The 20,259-nt window shown below is 31.6% G+C and overlaps 1 protein-coding gene across 1 annotated transcript; it reads right to left on the bottom strand.

Moving 5' to 3' along the window:
• Positions 1–4,526: 4,526 nt before the first annotated feature.
• On the bottom strand, positions 4,527–19,474 carry LOC145037694 (calmodulin calcium-dependent NAD kinase-like). The gene is made up of 9 exons (XM_078986402.1): positions 19,260–19,474; positions 19,010–19,174; positions 17,543–17,766; positions 16,794–16,852; positions 8,933–9,175; positions 8,367–8,496; positions 6,786–7,105; positions 6,030–6,174; positions 4,527–4,978 (listed from the first exon to the last, which is right to left on the bottom strand). Exons 1-9 carry the CDS (start codon positions 19,267–19,269, stop codon positions 4,721–4,723), a joined length of 1,554 nt encoding a protein of 517 aa, XP_078842528.1. The 5' UTR covers positions 19,270–19,474; the 3' UTR covers positions 4,527–4,720.
• Positions 19,475–20,259: the final 785 nt, after the last annotated feature.

The following is a 20,259-nucleotide window of genomic DNA, read 5'->3' as shown; positions in this document are numbered from 1 at the left end:
TTCATTAGTAGCAAATCAGGGGTGAGGCCCGAGATATGAAGAAGGTGAGTGTGGGAGGGGGCCCGTATCTCACTAACAACAGGAGCTTGGACGGGGTTCCATGGCTCAATAGTAGTAGGACAGGGGCGAGGCCCAAGACAGGCAAGGCCTTAGGACAGTAATGCAGTTGGCTATGTTCAGTTTATGTGTTATGTGTTATGGTTATATGTTTGTATGCGTTTAGCGGACGGGGCCCAGAGACAGGTGAGGCCTAAGGAAAACAGATATGTATACCTTGCAATATTAAACAATTAAATAATACCTTGGAACCATCGGGCGTTACAAAAAATTTCGGTGGGAGTGTAGTTATGGATAGTTGTGGAGGGTGTGATGTTTAACAAATAAATGGAGATATTGAGAGCATAATTCCAAAAAATGGAGGGAGGGATGCTTGAATTAGGTGAGTGCGAATCATGTTATTTATAGTGCATATGATTCACTTGGATTTCCCGTTTTGAGAGGAGGCTTAGGGGCAAGTGATGCAAAATCGCATGCCATTTTGAGCATAAGTATGAAATGATGAGTTATTAAACTCTCGACTGTTACCACATTGAAAAGACTTGATTTGAATTTGAAATTGGGTTTTGATGTGTCTTTGAAATTGGAGAAATATAGAGAAGACTTGTGATTTGGTTTTAATTGGGAATGTCCACAGAAAATAAGAGAAATCATCTAGAAGCATAAGATAATAATTGTGACGAAGTTTACTAGTAGTGGGTGAAGTCAATAAATCCGCATGAATAATACCAAATGGTTTATATGTAACTAATTGTGAAGAAAGAAAAGGTAAATGAACATGTTGTCCAAAAGAACAAGCATGGCATAATGAGTCTTTATTACATTTAAAACCAGGAATAAAATGTCTATTACATAAAGATTGAAAAACAGAAAAATTAGGATGTCATAAACGATTATGCCAAGTTGTGGATGATGCTAGTGGAGAGCATATGGTGGTGACTTGATGTTAAAAGTTTGTGTGATATGATAGAGGTCCCCCGAGCTATTACATCGTGTGATGAGCTTCCCACTGAACAGTTCCTTCACAGTAAAACCAAATGGGTCAAATTCTATGGCTATAAGATTGTCACGACTAAATTTTAGAACAAAGACTAAGTTTTTAATGATAAAAGGGATGCGAGACACATAAATGAGTTTGTAGGGAAAATACGAAGTTGTAAAGATTGTTGTGTCATGACCCAAAATCGAAAGTTGATTGCCATTGCCTATGATATAATGTGGCTTGTTTAAAGTAAAATACTTAGAAAATTTACCGAAGTCGTCAGTGACATGAGTAGTTAACCCGATTGCCATGTACCACGAGTTATCGGGAGAATGCATGTGCATCGTATGGAAGACATTATCGAGTTTTGTTGGAGTCATTGTTGAGCCGTGAGCTGGATCGACAACAATATGGGCTTGTTATTGTTGGACAGACAATTGTTGTCGTGAGGTGGGCCTTGGGACAAGTAATCCACATGGGTTCACTGAGTTAACAATGCTCACATCATCAATGGATATCACCCATACTGTGCATAGTTTCCCTAATTTTGGGTCGACTGTTGCGACTGTTGTCTTTTGCCTCTACCTCCTCATCTCCCCATTCCTCCTCGGTTATTTCCATGTCCACCCCGCCCGCCACCACAGTAATTCGCGTCCTGAAGAAGAATTTTCGTGAGATTGAGTCAAATCGATTTGAGATTGAGACGAGTCTGGACGTTGGGTAACGAGGTCGTATTAGTTGTGTTGATCCTGTTTGAGGCGTCAAGTTTCTTCCAGGAACAGCTGAGACCTTGCTTTGTTAAAGGTCGGTAGAGGGTTAGATTGCTGGGTGAGAGTGGTGATAGTATCAAAATCGCCTCGAGTAAGACCTGAGATTAATTGTAAAACCATCTTCGTCTCCGATACAGGATTTCCTACATTCGCTAGTTGACCGGAGAGAGTTTTTAGGCGTGCATAGTACTCGGTGAAAATTGGAGAAAGCTTCCAATCTGGTGGTGCTGAACTATTCTTCAAGATAGACAGACCTGGTGGCACAATTGTCTTAGAAGATGTCCTGGAGACAGTCCCATAATTGCATAGCAGTAGTGCCAAGTTGCATGATCGCCTAAAGAAGGTCTCGTGTTATGGTGTTGTAGATCCATTGTTTGACCTATGGATGTTATTCAGGTTGGAACTGGACCGAACCTGAATATCCCGAAAACCGAATAAAGGTAATTACATGAACCGAAAACCAAACCGATTAACCAATACAAGTTCGGTCTGGTTCGGGTATTAATCGGTTCGGTTCGGTTATTACCCGAATAACATGTACAAGATGATTAAGGACCTAATATAACCGAAAAAAACTGAATAAACTGTATTAGGACTCTATAACCCGAATAATCGAATAATAGAATAACAATGTACATTTATACATCAACATAAAATATTCAAAGACTAACATAACACAATAATACATTGAAAGTATATCATTTACATAGTAGATTAACATAATGGGAATTAATTTCTTGCTTGAGTTTCTTGAGTTGGAGCCCAATTTGCCATGACTAGACAAACTAGGAATTCGTAAATCCTTAGAGACAATAGGAAGGGTCGATTTTTGAATGTCTGAAACAAGATTAATGATCGATAGAACTGATTTCGACTTTGGAAATAGTTGAGAAGATTGGTTGATTTGAAACGACGAGAACGAGTGTAAGGTTTTTTTTTTTTTTTTTTTTTTTTTTTTTTTTTTTTTTCTGTTATGAACGACAATGACAGAAGTGGGAATCGTGATTTTGATTTATGTCAATCAGAGAAGGGGGATGATGAATGCTTATTCAGGTCGGGTATTTAGAACTTAATAAGCTCTTATTTGGATAACCCGGACTGAATAACTAGAGAACCGAATAAGCATAATATAGATACCAAAAACCTGAATTGAATAGCTAATTCGGGCCTAATTCGGTTCGGTTTGGTTTGGATCATGTTTTGATTCGGTTCGGGTTTCCAGGCCAAATTCTCATCCCTAGTTTGACTAGAGCATCCAATCAGTTCCGTGTAGATTCGATAAGGGTTTCGTCATGAGGAGCTTTAGGATCGATGTGGTCGAGTACATCATTGGCTGTGACGACGATGGTAAAGATCTCAACCCAGGATACAAATAGATCATTAGTTTGATTGAAGATAGGTGGGGCAACATTCTTTATGTTGGTGACAACGAAGGCAGGATGGAATGCTGATTTTTGAGACGAATCACCAGAGAATTTGGGGGGGTTTCTGGTGCTTTGGGGATATCATCAGCTCTAGGCATGGTGGCTTTAGAAAGAAGAATGCAATCAATCAACCTGCAAGCTTTAATACCATAAAGGTTATACACCAATCTACTTCTTTATTGATAGACAATGGGTATATATATATATATATATATATATATATATATATATATATATATATATATATATATATATATATATATATATATATATATATATATATATATATATATATATACAACACGTCCAAACATTACATATAAGCATTATCTAGAATTCAAATAATGATAATCACAAACGATTGGATTGTGAGCTATCATATTATGAACTAATCCTAATCGACATGGGGGAGTTGGGGGGGGGGGGGGGGGGGTGAGGTGGGCAACTACACAGGACCTAAATTTTTTTTATTACATATTTTTATATAATAACGATAATGGTCATTTTTTCTTGTTTGTCCTAGGCCTTTGAGAATATTTAACTCATCAGGACCGGTTTATATCAATCATAATATTTTTTTTCGGTTATTATTTTTAAGATAATATAATTATTAATTTAATATGTTTTTCACTTAAGTATGTTTTTCAACAAAAGATTAGATATTTGTTTACATGTTTTCATAACCTATTATTCATCCAACGGTGGTATGTATTTATTTGATGAAATAAATTTATAAACCAAGTGTCATGTACACTACAAAGATAATCTTAGATAATATATATTTTTTTGGTATAGGTAGATGTTTTTTTTCGAACGAAATTCATACTTCCTCCGTTCCAAAATTATTATCCACCTTACTATTTTAGTTTGTCCCAAAATTATTGTTCACTACCAAAAGTAGATATACACTTTTACCATATTACTCTAACATTTAATAAAGTAAACTTGAATAATTTCAAATGTACATTTATCATTGTTTTTAGAAAAGGGCAAGATGATCATTTTATTCAAAAAGACAAAACTGATGATTGATTTTCTTAATCTGTGTATTTTTTGTCTGGAGGGAGTATGTAAGGAACACAAGCTATTTGGATGCTAATAAAAAATATTAAAAATAATACAAGTTAAAGACGTAATAAAAAATATTAAAAATAATACAAGTTAAAGACGTATTGGATGTTGCAATCACGCAATCCAAATTTTAAAAACCTTATCGTTTCTAGATGTACACTAGAAGATTACATTTATATAGGATTATCGATTTTAATCTAGTTCGTTGCAGTGGACTAGAGATGATTGTTAAACTCATCATGCCTTTATTGTAATCACACAAAATATTACAGAATTTGTATCGTTATTCTCCGAATATGAGGTAATTTTACATTTAAAAAAGAAAAAAGAAATAAAAGAATTTAACATGCAATATTCAAAACAAACACAAATCTTCATAATAAAATACAAGGAAATCTACATTATCGCCTCATGCATTAAAGCCATGATTTTGACATTTCAATTCTCTCTATCACAATTTTCAAATCACGTTGAAGATTTGTTCTTTTCGGTATCATGACAAGTTTATTCCATACCGAATCCGGATTTGTTAACATTTTAGGGTCTGCATAAAGCTCGTTGATGGAATCTGCTTCATCATTAATGTCTTTTAATATGTTCAAACAATTCAAACATTGAATTTGATCAGGATCATCCTCCATTAGATTGCAATCGACACCTTTCCATTCGATCGGCTAAAATTTAAGCAAAAACTAAAAGGTAAAATGCCTAAATAGCATTTAAAATTTAGCATAAAATAAATCACATACTTATGGTGTTATCTAATTAATAATATCATTTTTGTCAGTTTGGATTAAATTACTTAATACAAGTTAGTTATAGTGTCATCATGTCCAAAACTTATCATTAAATTATTAATTCTAAATCTTGTCCGAAACTTACTATTCAATTATACACGAAGCTAATTCGTGCATAATAATTTTTTTTATATATAACAATTAGTTGTGAGACCCATGTATTACATGAGTTAATTTTAAAAAAAAGTTAAATATAAATATCAAAATATTGGAAACTTTGAATTTATAAGAAAATAAAAAAAAATAATAAATTATTATAATTAGAATGTTTTTTATCTTTTAAATTTAAACAAATAATTTAAATAAATAAACAAAACAAACTAATTAACTTTAATTTGAAAAATTTGAAATTAAAAGGTAAGTTCACTAATGAATATGATATCAATTTATTATAATATTTCTTCCGGTTATTACATAAAATTGTTATGTAGAATTTAATAAAATAAAAAACTCATAAAATGACATGTGGAAAAAAAATTAATTAAAAATAACCACAAAATAACATTTGATAAATTGAATGAGAGTGTGACATGTGATAAAAAAAACTTTATTTATCGGAGTAGATTATATTTTAAAATATTGTACTGTACAATTTTATTAAATATAAATGATTATGCATGAAAAATATTGTTATATACATTAAGTTAAAATGGAAATGACTCGTGATGACAAAAAAAAATTGTTACTTCAAACTTGTTTTTTTTTTTTTTTTTGCAAAACTAGATAACAAAGTTTAGAAGTTATATACTATACAACATTTCATGCATAAAATGTAAATTATTATACCATTTTGTTTAGGATTAAATATTATAAAATTGAATTATTTTAATCTATGGTAGAGTTCCAAAATATATCATGAACTTGTTTTTAATTGTGAAAAAGAATTTTAAAAATAACAATAAAAAAAATAAGTAAAATATGAACTAACCTTTGGAGGCGCTCCAATTCCATTGGTGCAATAGAGCTTTGCACTGTCCACAAGATTGCAATACTTTGGAAATGCATTTGCAAATCTCTTGTGTGATTTCAGTTGTGAATTTACCCTCACTGCTCTTTTCACTGATATTGCCCTCCTGTATTTGTTACAAATTACAAATTAAAACAAGGATCACTTCTATTTATCATATTGATGGTTATTTTAAATATTTGATATAGTCAGTACTCAATAGTATTTGGAAGTTACACTTTGCATCCCTTTAGTTACAAATACAACAGTCAACCCCTTAAAGGGAACAGTCAACAATACACCGGGAAGGTTTGAAAAAGGTACACTTTGGGGGTTACATGTTCATTAGTTAATCTTGAGAGCATCCCCAATAAAGCTTAATGGGGAACTTATTTTGGCAAATAAGTTTTTGAAAGTCAAAAAAATTACTTTGACATATTTTTTCATACCAAAGTATTCTTACTTTGTTTGTAAATTTACAAGGTTTTATATAGAGATTTTTCACAATTCTAATAGTATGAAATTCATTTACATAGTTTTTTTTATAAGATCCATAAAAAAGTTTTACTTTTCTTGAACTTTTAGTTTGTTGAGTTGGTAACAACAAAAAAAAAAAAAATTGATAAAATAAGTTTTACTATTGTTATTGCAAAGATTTGAGAGGTTATACTTAGCACCCTTCAAGTTACCAGTATAACAAATCGACCCCTTTAAATAGCAAAGTGTTTGTGATCTTACCTAATGCCTCTTGTGACTGCTAGAAAAGGATCACAAACCACACCAACCAACTCAATTCTATATGGATTCTTCGGTATTAATTCTTCTTCTTCATCATCATCTTTGACTTTTTCCCAATAATTTTCGTTAATTGTTCCATCTTCTGAGACCTTGTAGCCGATACCCATTCGATAACGATGATTATGAATGTCTCTTACCATAGCAACTGTTTGCTCAAAAAATGGTTCCCATGCCAATGTCCCATCCATGATCACATCTCTCCCATCGTTTAATGCTGTTACTAACACTGACGAAGCTGCGTCTGTGGACATTTGATGCACCTATATAAAATATTGCAGTTATAGATGTTAAGTTCAAATTATATAAATCCTCATCATGGAACAAGCCTATATGGTTGACATCCCAACAATTAGGTGGGTTCATCGTGACATATTTACTTAAATGAGTTGTGATTTTCAACCAATATAACATTTTTAATTAAATGAGTTGAAATTATCGGTCACAATCTGACATATTAGATAAAAAAAACCAACAACCTAGATAAAACGAATTCAACCCTGACCCATTTACATTTCAACATTTGAATGAAATAGAAGATTGAACCTACACAAGTCATATGTTACAAACGCCAAATAACTATTTAGATTAAAAGAAACAAAACTACAACTTAATTTTCCAAATAAGATCAGGATTTTGTTTTTGTATTTTTTTTTTTTTTCTATTTTACAAGATTAAACAAAATGTAAAAAATATATTAAAGGGTTGAAATGTTATCATCTTAGAGTTTTCAATTCTAACCTAACATATTTAATTAAATCGGTGTTGACTAAACGATTTGACCGATTTAATTATACCAACTGAAAATCTCAAACACTACCTACTAATTTTGAGTTAGCGGGATGTGTCAAATTTTGTTGGTTCTAATTTGACATTAGGGCTGTTCACTATTTAGATAAAACCGAATTATCCAATTGGACAATTTGGATCGGACTATTTGGTTCGGATGTTTTTGTATTGGTTTTCAGCAAAACTAAATTATTATTTTGGATTTCGGATTGATTTGATTATGAACTAAGGACCGAATAGTAAAAAAAACCGAATAACAACTTATTATCTATTTTCATATGTATCTTTAACTATTTATAAATTTACTAAATTATTATTTTTAGTTATTAAAAAATTTCATCAAATATATTACTTTAAATTTACTTCTTATCAAAAGTTTTTTATCAACGAAATATTAACTATAATATATAATCTTAGTATTTGTTCATAAATTATAATTTATAAAAAAAATAAAAAATAGTTTCTTTATAGATTTTGCTAATATTCAAGTTTTTATATTTTTCAAAATGCATTGCCTCCTGAAAATCGAATTGTAAAACCGATCTAACCGAATTGTAATTTGGTTGGATTAGATCAGATTTAAATTTAGTTTGGACTATTCGGATCAATGTTTTGAAAACCGAAATCTATTCGGATTCACTTGATTGGATCGGATCAAACTGATCCATCCAAACGAACACCCCTATTTGACATGATCCGATATGTTTATACTAGAAAATTAATGGGAGATTATACCAATTCAGCAGTTGGAAGCATGTCATTGTGATGACCCTTTAAGTTAAGGGCTTTGTAAATTACGTCCCTCTCCTTGAAGGCATCGGCCTCCACCACCACCGCATTTGTTGCTGCCTCCGACCAAAATCCTCTGCAATATATTCCAATATCAAATATATATATATATATATATATATATATATATATATATATATATATATATATATATATATATATATATATATATATATATATATATATTTTATTTATACAGATTCAATTATACCCTCTCATAATTTGGCTTACGTGGCATTTTAATTTTGTTGAAAAAAACCAAACCATCCCACAACCCCAAAATGACATTGTTTTCCATATACTTTAGAGTTAACATTGATTGATATAAAATAATAAATATATACTTACCAATTTGTTGAATACAAAATAATAAACATATATTTTCCTTGAATAGTAATACTTTTAGTAAATCACTTTTTTTTTAACAACTTAACAATATATAATTAATGAAATAACACAAAATAAAAAATCCCAACAAAACAAAATCTTAAGTTCTTAACATTATCACTTACTCTTTAAGAATTTCTTTGAGAACAGTGCTTTTTCCGGCACCCATTCCACCGCCCATGAAAAGAATCACCGGCGTTCTGACTCCGTGAGCCTCCGGCCCATTCATCTCCGTGGAGGCAAAGGCATCATTGCTGCCATCGCCCTTTTTTGGGGTTTTAGTTCCGATCACTTTCATTTCCTCCATGATTGTTGAGAATGCTCTTGTTACTCTCAAGTCCTTTGTAATTTTTTCAAATCTTTGTTTTCTGCATATAACAATATGATTATTATCATAAAACATCTTCAAGTAAAATCGTTGATGAGTGGTTGTGTTTTATGACGTGAAAGATTTTAATGATTTTAAGTATTTATCAAATGCAACAATAGTTTTGGAAAAATTGTGAAAACACACCACCTGATCACTACATATATTTTTTTATATACAAAAAAATGCAAAAAGTTATTTTAGCAGTCTCCATAATAGGAGCTTATTGGATAGTTTTTTTGGCAAAATAAATTTTAAAATCTAACAAGCTATTGTGAGATTTTTTTTTTTTTTTTTTTTTTTTACAAAGCTTTCTAGACTAAGGTTATGTTTGGCGTAATAGCTGAAAAGCTGGCTGTTAGCTGAAAAGCTAGCTGATAGCTAACTGTTAAATAAAAAGCTAACTGATAGCTAAAAAGCTAGCTGATAAAAAATAACGTTTGGTAAAATTAGCTGAAATATATAAAATTACATAAAAGAACATGTAAAAATATGTGTTTCTATAATTAATTTAGGGGTGTATTTGGAAATTTTAAAAAAAAACTCCTAAAAAGCTAGTCTAAGTAGCATTTCAAAAAGTTAGATTATAAGCTACTTTTTGGCTTACCAAACACGACAATATAAAAAAGCTCAAAAAATAAGCTAGCTTACCAGCTAGTTGTGACGCGCTAAACATAACCTAAGGGTATTTTAATTTTAAATCATTATGCTTATGTTTTCCTGTTCCATCTTTTCATTTTTAAATAAATAAAGTTTTAGAACCTTTATGAAAAAACTTAATGATAATAGCGATTATTAGTAATTTTCGATAATACCCCGGGAAGGAACATTCCTTGGGCAATAAGGAATTCTAAGAAGGTACTTAGGGTTCAAGCAAACCAGATTGCTTAGGGATCAAGCAAGTCATTTATATGACAAATAGTCTTCTAGTTAGATAGAAACTAGGACGCTATAACCGATATATATATATATATATATATATATATATATATATATATATATATATATATATATATATATATATATATATATATATATATATATATATATATATAGATATTGAGCATGTGAATTTCGATTATCAGAGAGAGCAAGGGAGGAGAGATTGTAATCAACTTTTGAGTTATTTTCTGGATTGCAATAAGAGTTGATTCCTTTCATTCTCGTGTTTATGATTTTTATTTGTTTATTAATTGCTTCTTTCAATTGGTATCAGAGTTAGAAGCAGAAATCTGATCCACCAAGCATGACATGTGCGGTAGATCCAGTCTGGAACGAAGATCATTCTCGTTCCACGTTCTAATGCTCACGACGAAAAACTACATTGTCTGGGCAATCCGTAGGAAAGTAATATTCAATGTTCACCAAGTGTGGGACATTGTTGATACAGGAACGACGGATGTCAAGAGAAACAATGTAGCAAGTGCAGTTTTATTCCAAGCAATCCCTAAAGACTTAGTCTTGCAAGTTGGCATGATGAGTACAACATAGGAGATTTGGGAAGCCATCAAAATTCGCCACCTTGGTGCAGGGTAAAAGAAGCTCGTTTACGAACCCTAATAAATGAATTTGATAACTTGAAGATGAAGGAATTAGGTATAATCGACGAGTTTGCAAGTCAACTATCCGTCGTCTCATCAAAGTCTAGTTCTCTTGGCGAAACAATATCTGAAAGTAAACTTGTTAAGAAATTTCTTACAAGTTTACCAAGAAGGTTTATCTATATTGTTGCTTCAACTGAATAAGTCCTAGATCTAAAGACGAGTGGATTTGAAGACGTGGTCGGACGCTTGAAAGCTTACGAAGAACGCATTCGAGAAAGTGATCCAACAAACGAACACAACAAACTCTTGTTCAACAAAACTGAGACTTCTTTTCGAGGTGGTGAATCGAGCCGTGGTGGTGGATGTGGAGGACGTGGAGGTCATTACAACAATTACTATCAAAAAAATTGAACCACGACCTCAAATAACAAAGAGTCTGAAAAGCTAAAAGGAAAGAAAAAAGATCGCTCCAAAGGACAATGTTATAGGTGTGACAAGTTTGGTCACTTTGCATCACAATGTCTAGAAAGAAAAGCCAAGAAATAATAAGCGCATGTATCTGAAGTTGAAGATGATGATTGACATCGTATTATGGTTCAAACCATCTACGAGACAATATTCTTAAACGAAGAAGGTGTCATACCAAGAAAGTTTGAGAATAAAGAAAGCAACGATAGTTGGTACTTGGACAACAGTGTAAGTAATCATATGAAAGATAATCTATTGTTCTTTATCAAACTTAATGAAAGAATTGAAGGTAGAGTAAAATTTGGTGATGACTCTTTTGTTGAGATACATGGAAAATGTTCTATTTTGTTCGAGGGTGAATGAGGAATTCAGAAGTTATTAACTGATATATATATATATATATATATATATATATATATATATATATATATATATATATATATATATATATATATATATATATATATATATATATATATATATATATATATATATATTACATTTCAAAACTTAGATCCGGTGTTGCAAAAATCAACCTTGGCAGTCGATTAATCGCTTGGCGGCCATGAACCGATTACTATTAGGGTGCTTGGCGGAAATTGGTCAAAATCGGTTAAACTCAGGCTTGGTGGCCCTCGGCGGTCACATGCGGGAAATATTTAAAAAATTCAAAATTTTAATTTTCAAATATTACACCAAAGTTTTAAGCTTTCAAAATTTGAAATACCACACTAAAATTTTTAATTTTTAAAATTTTAAATTTTCAAATATTTATTTTTTTAGGATATATTGAATTTTTAATTAAATTTATAAATAATCTATAGGGTCTCCGATTAAAATCCCCGCCTAGTCCGATTAATCGCTTAACGTCGGTTGACCGCCGAGCTACCGTCCAACGATTTTTACAACCTTGCTTAGAACTAGTATTATCAGTTTAGAACAAGCAACCGAAATTGGGTGTGATGTGTCAATGAGGGGCGATTATCTACACCTTTATGATAGCTGTTCTTCTATTTAAAGTAAATTGTTCTACGAACCGTCTCTACAAAACGAAAATCAAAATGTGAAAACCAATTTTCTTACACACACATCTCAGTGAGCAATCATGTAGGGATGTCAACGGGGCAAACGGGGCGGGGATAGCATCCCCCGCTCCCACCCCCGAAATTTTTCTGTTCCCCCGCCCCCGAAATCTCTAGCCTCCCCATCCCCGCCCCCACCCCCGAATCCTAGGATTACCCCGCTCCCACCCCCGTTTGGGTTGATTTTTTTTTGGGCGCACAAAGGTGTATTTTATGCTAAAAGAAGTTATTTTTTGAGCAAAATAGTTATTTATAGCATAAGATTATATATTTAAAATAAACATATTATAACATCTTAAAAATGTTATACTATAAGCTTAAAAACATGATATTTAATTTAATTTTGAAAGTTCAAAATCATTGCTATTATTTATTATATTTTTATAATTAATATTTATTAATATAAATAATATATTAACGGGGTCCCCATTGGGGGTTCGGGACGGGACTATCCACCCCCGCCCCCGCCCCCGAAACTAAAACGGGGGTTAATATTGCCCCCGCCCCCGCCCCCGTCCTCGATTTTTTAAACAAATATTCCCCATTCGGGATCGGGGCCCCACGGGACTTTTTGACATCCCTACAATCATGGCTATGACATGCTAGATTAGGGCATACCAACTTTGATAATATTTCAGAAATATCGAAAAAAGAACTTGTCAAAGGACTACCCTCCACCAAATCAATCCAACTTTATGAGTCATGCTTAGTTGGAAAACAAACACGAAACAATTTTTCGAAAAAGGCTTCATATCGAGCCGAGAATGCCCTAGAACTCGTGTATGGAGATCTTTGCGGGCCGATATCACCATCAACTATTTCCGGAAACACGTATAACTTTGTTCTTATTGATGATTACTAAAGGTTTATGTGGAGTTATCTAATGAAAGAAAAAAGCGAGGCCATAATTTATTTCAAGAAGTTCAAGACATTAGTTGAAAAAGAATGCGAAAACTCTATTAAGGTTTTTCGCACAGACAGAGAATGAGAGTTTACTTCACAGGAATTCAACAAACTTTGTGAAGATGAATGTATGATACGATACCTCACAAATCTTTACATACCACAACAAAACGGGGTGGTAGAGAGAAGAAATTGTAAAAACCTCAGGATGACAAGGAGCTTGCTAAAAGCCAAAAATGTCCCAAAAATTCTTTAGGGAGAAGCAATTCGATATGCATTCTATACTATAAATAGGTCACCAACAAAAGCTCTAAAGAATTTGACTCCATATGAAAAATTCTATCGTCCCAAACATGACATTGAACACTTACGAATTTTTGGGTCACTAACTTATGTAAAAATCACAACTCCTCACCAAAAGAAGTTAGATGATCGATCCAAAAAATGGTGTAGTTTGGGTTTGAATCTGGTTCCAAAGCTTATCGTTTATATGATCCAAAGCTGCAAAGAATCACAGTGTCATGGGATGTCATATTTGATGAAAACACAAGTTGGAGTTAGGAAAAAGAAGACGAGACTACACGAAAACCCGAGATGTTTTGGGTTCATTGGTCGAAGTTCGTTGACGTGGCAGTGGACCGGTAGCGAGTGAAGCACACAGAGTCACAAACGAAACCGAGCATGGTGAAGAAAGTGAGTCAAGATCATAACCGATGTCACCTCCGATGGCTATACAAGATGAAGCTCCATAATTATGAAGGTCGAGTCGCAATACACAACTTCCACGAAGATATGATGATTTCAAAGTTGAGGTCTACATTGAGAATCACGAGCTACTTTTCGTACTCAATTAAGATAAACCAACAAATCACAATGAAGCATAGTTGAATCCTTTATGTGTAAAAGCAATGAAAGAAGAAATTGACTTAATTGAGAAGAACGGAACTTTGAAGCTTGTAAAAAGACCAAACAACACAACCATCATTGGTTTAAAATGGGTCTATAAAATAAAAAGAGATGTAAGTGGATCATTAGCAAGTACAAGGCTAGAGTTGTAGGAAAACAAATATCTCCAAACAACAAAATATTGATTTTAAATAAGTGTTTGCACCGATATCACAAATTGAAATTGTCAGAATTTTCATACCACTAATTGCTTTAAAAGGATGGGAGTTACATCATCTCAATGTAAAATCCATATTTCTACATGGCGGATTAAGAGGAAGTAAATGTAGAACAACCTGAAGGTTTCAAAAAAAAGGAAAAAGATAGGAAGAATTATGTGTTCAAGCTCATAAACGCGTTATATGGTCTACGTCAAGCTCCTCAATCATGGAACATGAAGTTGGACGGGATTCTGAAGCTCCAAAGGTGCGTGCAAGAACAAGCAGTATACCGAAGGAAAATAGAATCTGATCTAATCCATGTTGGAGTGTATGTTGATGATTTGGTCGTTACAGGAACAAGTGTGTCAATCATAAACAAGTTTAAGCAAGTAATGGCAACAAACTTTGACATAAGTGATCTTGGAATATTGCGATATTACCTAAGAACTAAGAATATATGTGTATCAAAAGAATGATAACATACTAATCATGCAAGAAAGGTATGCAAAAAAAGGTGCTCAAGGATGCAGGATGTATGAATGCAATCCTACTCTAGTTCCATTGGATTCAAATGCGAGATTCTCGAGAGGAGATGGCGAGGAAGACACATATGCAACAAAATATCGAAGCCTAGTATGAAGATTGAGATACTTGCTTCCAACAAGGGCTGATCTAGCTTACTTGGTTGGCATTGCAAGTCGTTATATGCAAACTCCAAAGAAGCTACACATGGTTGCTATAAAACACATATTATGATATGTGAAAGGTACTATCGGTGATGGGATTCCATATAGTTGCAATAATTTAACAAGTCTAGTTGGTTATTGTGATAGCGGTCACAACAATGATCAAGATGATGGAAAAAGTACCACCAGATATGTTTTTTTTTTCCTTTTTATAAACTTTTTTTTTCTTTTGATAAATCACCAATCACATGATGTGGTCAAAAGCAAGAAACACTGGCATTATCATCTTGTGAAGCTGAGCATTTGGCTGGTTCTGCAGCAAGTTGTCAAGCAGTTTGGTTACGAGATCTTTTTGGAGAAATAACCGGTTCTCAAGTTCAAGAAGTGGTAATTAAAATTGACAACATATCCGCAATTGCATTAATAAAAAATCTAGTTTTTTATGGCCGGAGCAAGCACATCAAATCTCATTTCCACTACATAGGAGAACGAGTTGAAGACAAGGAGATCGCAATCGAGCATGTCAGTGGAGATGAACAAAGAGCTGACGTTTCGACAAAGATGTTAGCTAAGATAAAGTTTGTTGAAATGCGAAAGCTACAGGAGTTGAAGACCTCACAACTTCCATTTGGAAATTAAGGAGTGGTTATTAGTAATTTCCGATAATACCCCTTCCATACACAATGAGGTGTAGGAAGGAACATTCATTGGGCAATAAGGAATTCTAAGAGGGTGCTTAGGGTTCAAGCAAATAGGATTGCTTAGGTATCAAGCAAGTCATTTATAAGGCAATTAGTCTTCTAGTTAGATAGAAGCTAGGATGCTATAATAGGTATATATAGATATCAAACATGTGGGTTTCGATTATCATAGAGAGCAAGAGAGGAAAGATTGTAATCAAGTTTTGAGTTATTTTATGGATTACAATAAGAGTTAATTCTTTTAATTCTTGTGTTTATAATTTTTATCTGTTTATCAATTGTTTTTTTCGATATCTTGAATTTTTTGGTTTGTTAAGTTAATATCATTATAACAAATAAACCTGTTAAAAACCTATTTTATTATGGATGCTATTTTGTATAGTTGTATTTGTGGGGTTAAGACGTTTAGTGCGTTAAGTTATAATAATTAGTTTTATGATGTTTGACAAATTTGAATGTAATGATTTTATTTTTTTCAATGATTAAAATTTTAGATGTACCAACTATTAACCATTTAATATTCGTGACATTATCCAAGTTGAATTATTCCACGTCTCATGTTTACCCAACTTGTTCGATTTTTTATACAGGGAAAACATCCCACTCCACCCACTATCCTTTAAATATTATTAAAGAATATAAAAATTGTAAGGATATATCGCAATAAGATATATAGTCCACATATTTTAATAAATTCTTTTGTGATATTTTTATACTGTGTACTATCTAGAAATAAAGTCATAATTTGTCATTACATATAAACTTGAATGAAATCTTTAACCGTTTTAAAAAAGACATATAACATGGAAAATAATAGTTATCTGGAAATTTAAAATCTTGAGTTAATATTATCAATTTTCTCTTTGGTGTATTTCACTCACGAGAACATGAATATAATAATAATTTTTTTCTTCTTTTTCTTTTATCTCTTTTATAAATTCAGTGTTAACGCCAATTAAAAAAAATCTTTATACAACTTTCTTTATTTCTATACCACTTTATTACCTCAACGATTCCAATTCATTTAAAAAAAACTAATTCATAGAGTCTTATGCCATTTATATATTTGAAGTACGTAACAATATTCCGATATTCATAATATAAATAAATAAGAGATAAGAAAAGTCACCTCGTTGCTGTCAACACCATGTTTTTAAGCTTCCTCTCATCAGATCCATCGCTCAGCACCTTCCACCCATAAATATAACTTATTATATTGATGCCCAACCATAAATGGAATGGACCATATATATATATATATATATATATATATATATATATATATATATATATATATATATATATATATATATATATATATATATATATATATATATATATATATTTGGAATTCAATGGATTAAATTCAAATTTAATGGGATGTTATTTGACGTTCAATGAATATGGAGTTCAAAAAAATTTGAAGTTAAAAATAAAAATTTCATCGAACTTTTATAAAGTCAATGCATTGTGGAAAAAAAAAACTCAGTAGAATCGTATGGAAAAATAGAATGATGATTTGGTAATCTATTAATAGAGTTTAATGCATTGTTGATGCTTGTGAAATGGCTAATTGACATATAGTAATAAATTTGAAGTTCAATAATTTGTAGAATGGGAAAAATGAAACTTTTAGTTTTTAAATTTGTTCCATTAAACTTTGTATAATTCAATGGATTGTAAGAATTAAAGGTTAAAGTTGTATTGAAAATGAAATACTTATGTAACAATTCATTAACCTTTATAAAATTGAATGTATTATGGAATGTGAATGACGCTAGTTCCTTTTGTGTTTATATAATCGTTCTTAAAGTTACATGAAACTATGAAAACGACATTAAAAGTATTAAAACCGATGGTTTTTTTCTTTAATGTTACCTGATTGATCACAACAGAAGTTTGGCTCCAATTGAAAGCAAAATAGCCAAGAACGCATCTTTCAAGTTCTTCTTCAAGTTTTTCACAAAGTGAGTCTACATCCTTTTCGTTTGAAAAATACACGTAAAGGCCATCTTTAAACCCTTTTGAGCCTCTCACATAATCCGAAGTCAATTTACATAATTCGGGACACTTGGTTCCATCTTCGAATCCAAGTTGCCTTGCTGGAAATTCACATATCATGAAATCAAGTCTCTTAAGAAATGCAAAAATTGGAGTTTACTCACTAATTCATTGATAGTCTCAAAATGTATAAAAATCATTTGGTATGATTATAAGTGAAAAACATCACATATGATGATTTATTAACTATTTTGAGCATTCCATTTTGATAAATCAATCATAATTCATAACACAACTTGCATGATGGAACGAAAATTATGGAGTAAATGTAAGAAATAACAACATATTTTCGTTTTATTTATATCTTATAGTATCATGCTTTTATTTCTTTCTTTTATGACATTGAACTCTCAATTGTTTTTTTTGTATTTTTAAAATTGGGATATTGTCAAAATCTGGTAATGCAAAATTTAAATTGTACAAAAAAACACCCTGAAATAAAAAGTTATTATCAGAAGGTAAAAAAACTATTAAGTTACTTGTATTTTTGTTCAAAGAATACATATGATTACCTCATATAACCCGTTCAAAAAATACGGTGGTGGTGGTGAAATGGTGTTTGAAACATCAATGTATTTTTTGAACAATTTAAATGGTTTTTAATTCATTAATGACCTCAAAATTTCAGTTACCAGTTAAAATGAGTTACAAGAGGTCATTATTAAATATTTTAAACAAAAACGCCAATAATTTACCTTTTGATACGATCTTTTTAGTTCATTTAAAACATTTTAAATAGTTTGTTATCTTTGACATTAACCCCTCTGAAAGCTACCAAATTATACTATATTTTAAATTAGTATTCCTATTAGAATTCAAAAGAATATGTTTTGGAATTTTTATCCAATCATATAAATCTTGTTATATAATATGATGACATTGTTATAATTCCTATAATATAAATAATGTACTTAATATAAAATATATAAAAAATATTATGCTCTAAGCAGCAATTCAACAAACAAAAAAACACTGCTATGTGATGTGGTAAGGTCAAAAAAAATTCCAATAATATAATTTTCTTTTTTCATAAATCTCAAAAATTATACCGACTAGAAATGTACTTTGCATAGTACAACTCCAGTCCCACAAAGAAATGCCAAAGTACAAGTTTTAGATGCACAATGTACTACTTGGAACAACTAACAATCCGAAGCTTCAAAAATCTAAGTAGTAGAATACTAGAATGTACGAGAATATATTAATAGTATTTGTGTTATAATATTGTGCTTTATGCATTGAAAGTTGTACAGAAGAGAAAAGGAAGAACTGTAATAAACCTACCAACATAGTTGGAAAACTTTTCAACCCTTCTAACATGGCTGGATCCGACAATTTCAGGCTTCAATGACCTTGAGTTTTTCCGGCGACGACGTTTAATGGCGGCCAACACGGCCCCGGTGGTGGTTGCGGCAAGGAAGAGCGCCACCACTAGCTTGCCGTATCCATCTGCGCAAAATTCTGATGTTAGAGAGAGAGAGAGAGAGAGAGAGAGAGAGAGAGAGAGAGAGAGAGAGAGAGAGAGAGAGAGGACCTCTACGCATGACGGAGTTGGTAAAAGAAGAGACGCCGGAAAAGGATAAAGGAGTGGCCGGAAAATGAAAAAAGAGTTGCCGGAGATATAAGTGGTATTCAATTGAGGTGTCTCCTTGGTGTGTCTTATAAACATCTGAAAGTCAACAATCCATCATGTAAATATTTTAGTTGGAGAGAAGAACGTTCATATGTCATTAAGTGTTAAGACGCCAGAAAAGAAAGTCTTGAACATATAATATAGAAATAGGACAGGACGTCCTTACTATTTACCATCTATAAGGTTATATATATTCAGTAATTAATTTTTTTTTATTAGATCTATCTTTCAACTTCCCATATAAAATATCAATCATCAATCAATGAACTCTAATAAATGAATATATATTTTGCCACATGTGAATTTCTTATGAGTTTTGATACATATCATTTTGTCATATTTTTAAAATAAATAATATCCACATATCAATGGTTAGGTTTTTCAAATTTTAAAATTAAAAAATCACATAATATTTATATATTTATATATGTAAATGATTAAACATGATATTAAATTACAATTAATATATTTCTTTATTTATTATTTCAAAATTTTATTTTAAAAATTATTTATATTTATATTTTAATATTTATTTTCTTTTTTAATTAACCCGTGTAATATACGGGTTTTACACCTAGTATAACTAGTAAAATCCAATATACCACATAATGTTGGTACTTTTAAAAGGGTTTGTAAACAATCGGATCGGTTTGGATTGAACCGGAGTGGATTTTTTTTTTGTTTATTTCACTCATAGTATATAGCAACAAAAGTATAGTTTTCAACTTTTAAGGGAATATGGCAAAGGACATATACTTTACCTTAATTTTTGTTTTGGAATAAAAGATTCGTTTTATTGTTTTTTTCTAATTCGTTGACAATTTACCTGGTTAACTTGTTAACTCCTGTTGCATTATGCAAGTTGTTTTTGTTTAAACTTGTTAAGAATAAAGAGAAAATC

This window comes from Lactuca saligna, chromosome 3, assembly GCF_052625555.1.
Source record: "Lactuca saligna cultivar CGN05327 chromosome 3, ASM5262555v1, whole genome shotgun sequence".
NCBI lineage: Eukaryota > Viridiplantae > Streptophyta > Magnoliopsida > Asterales > Asteraceae > Lactuca > Lactuca saligna.
Note: the sequence above shows the minus strand (reverse complement) of the source record. Positions and strands in the feature narration are given on the sequence as shown.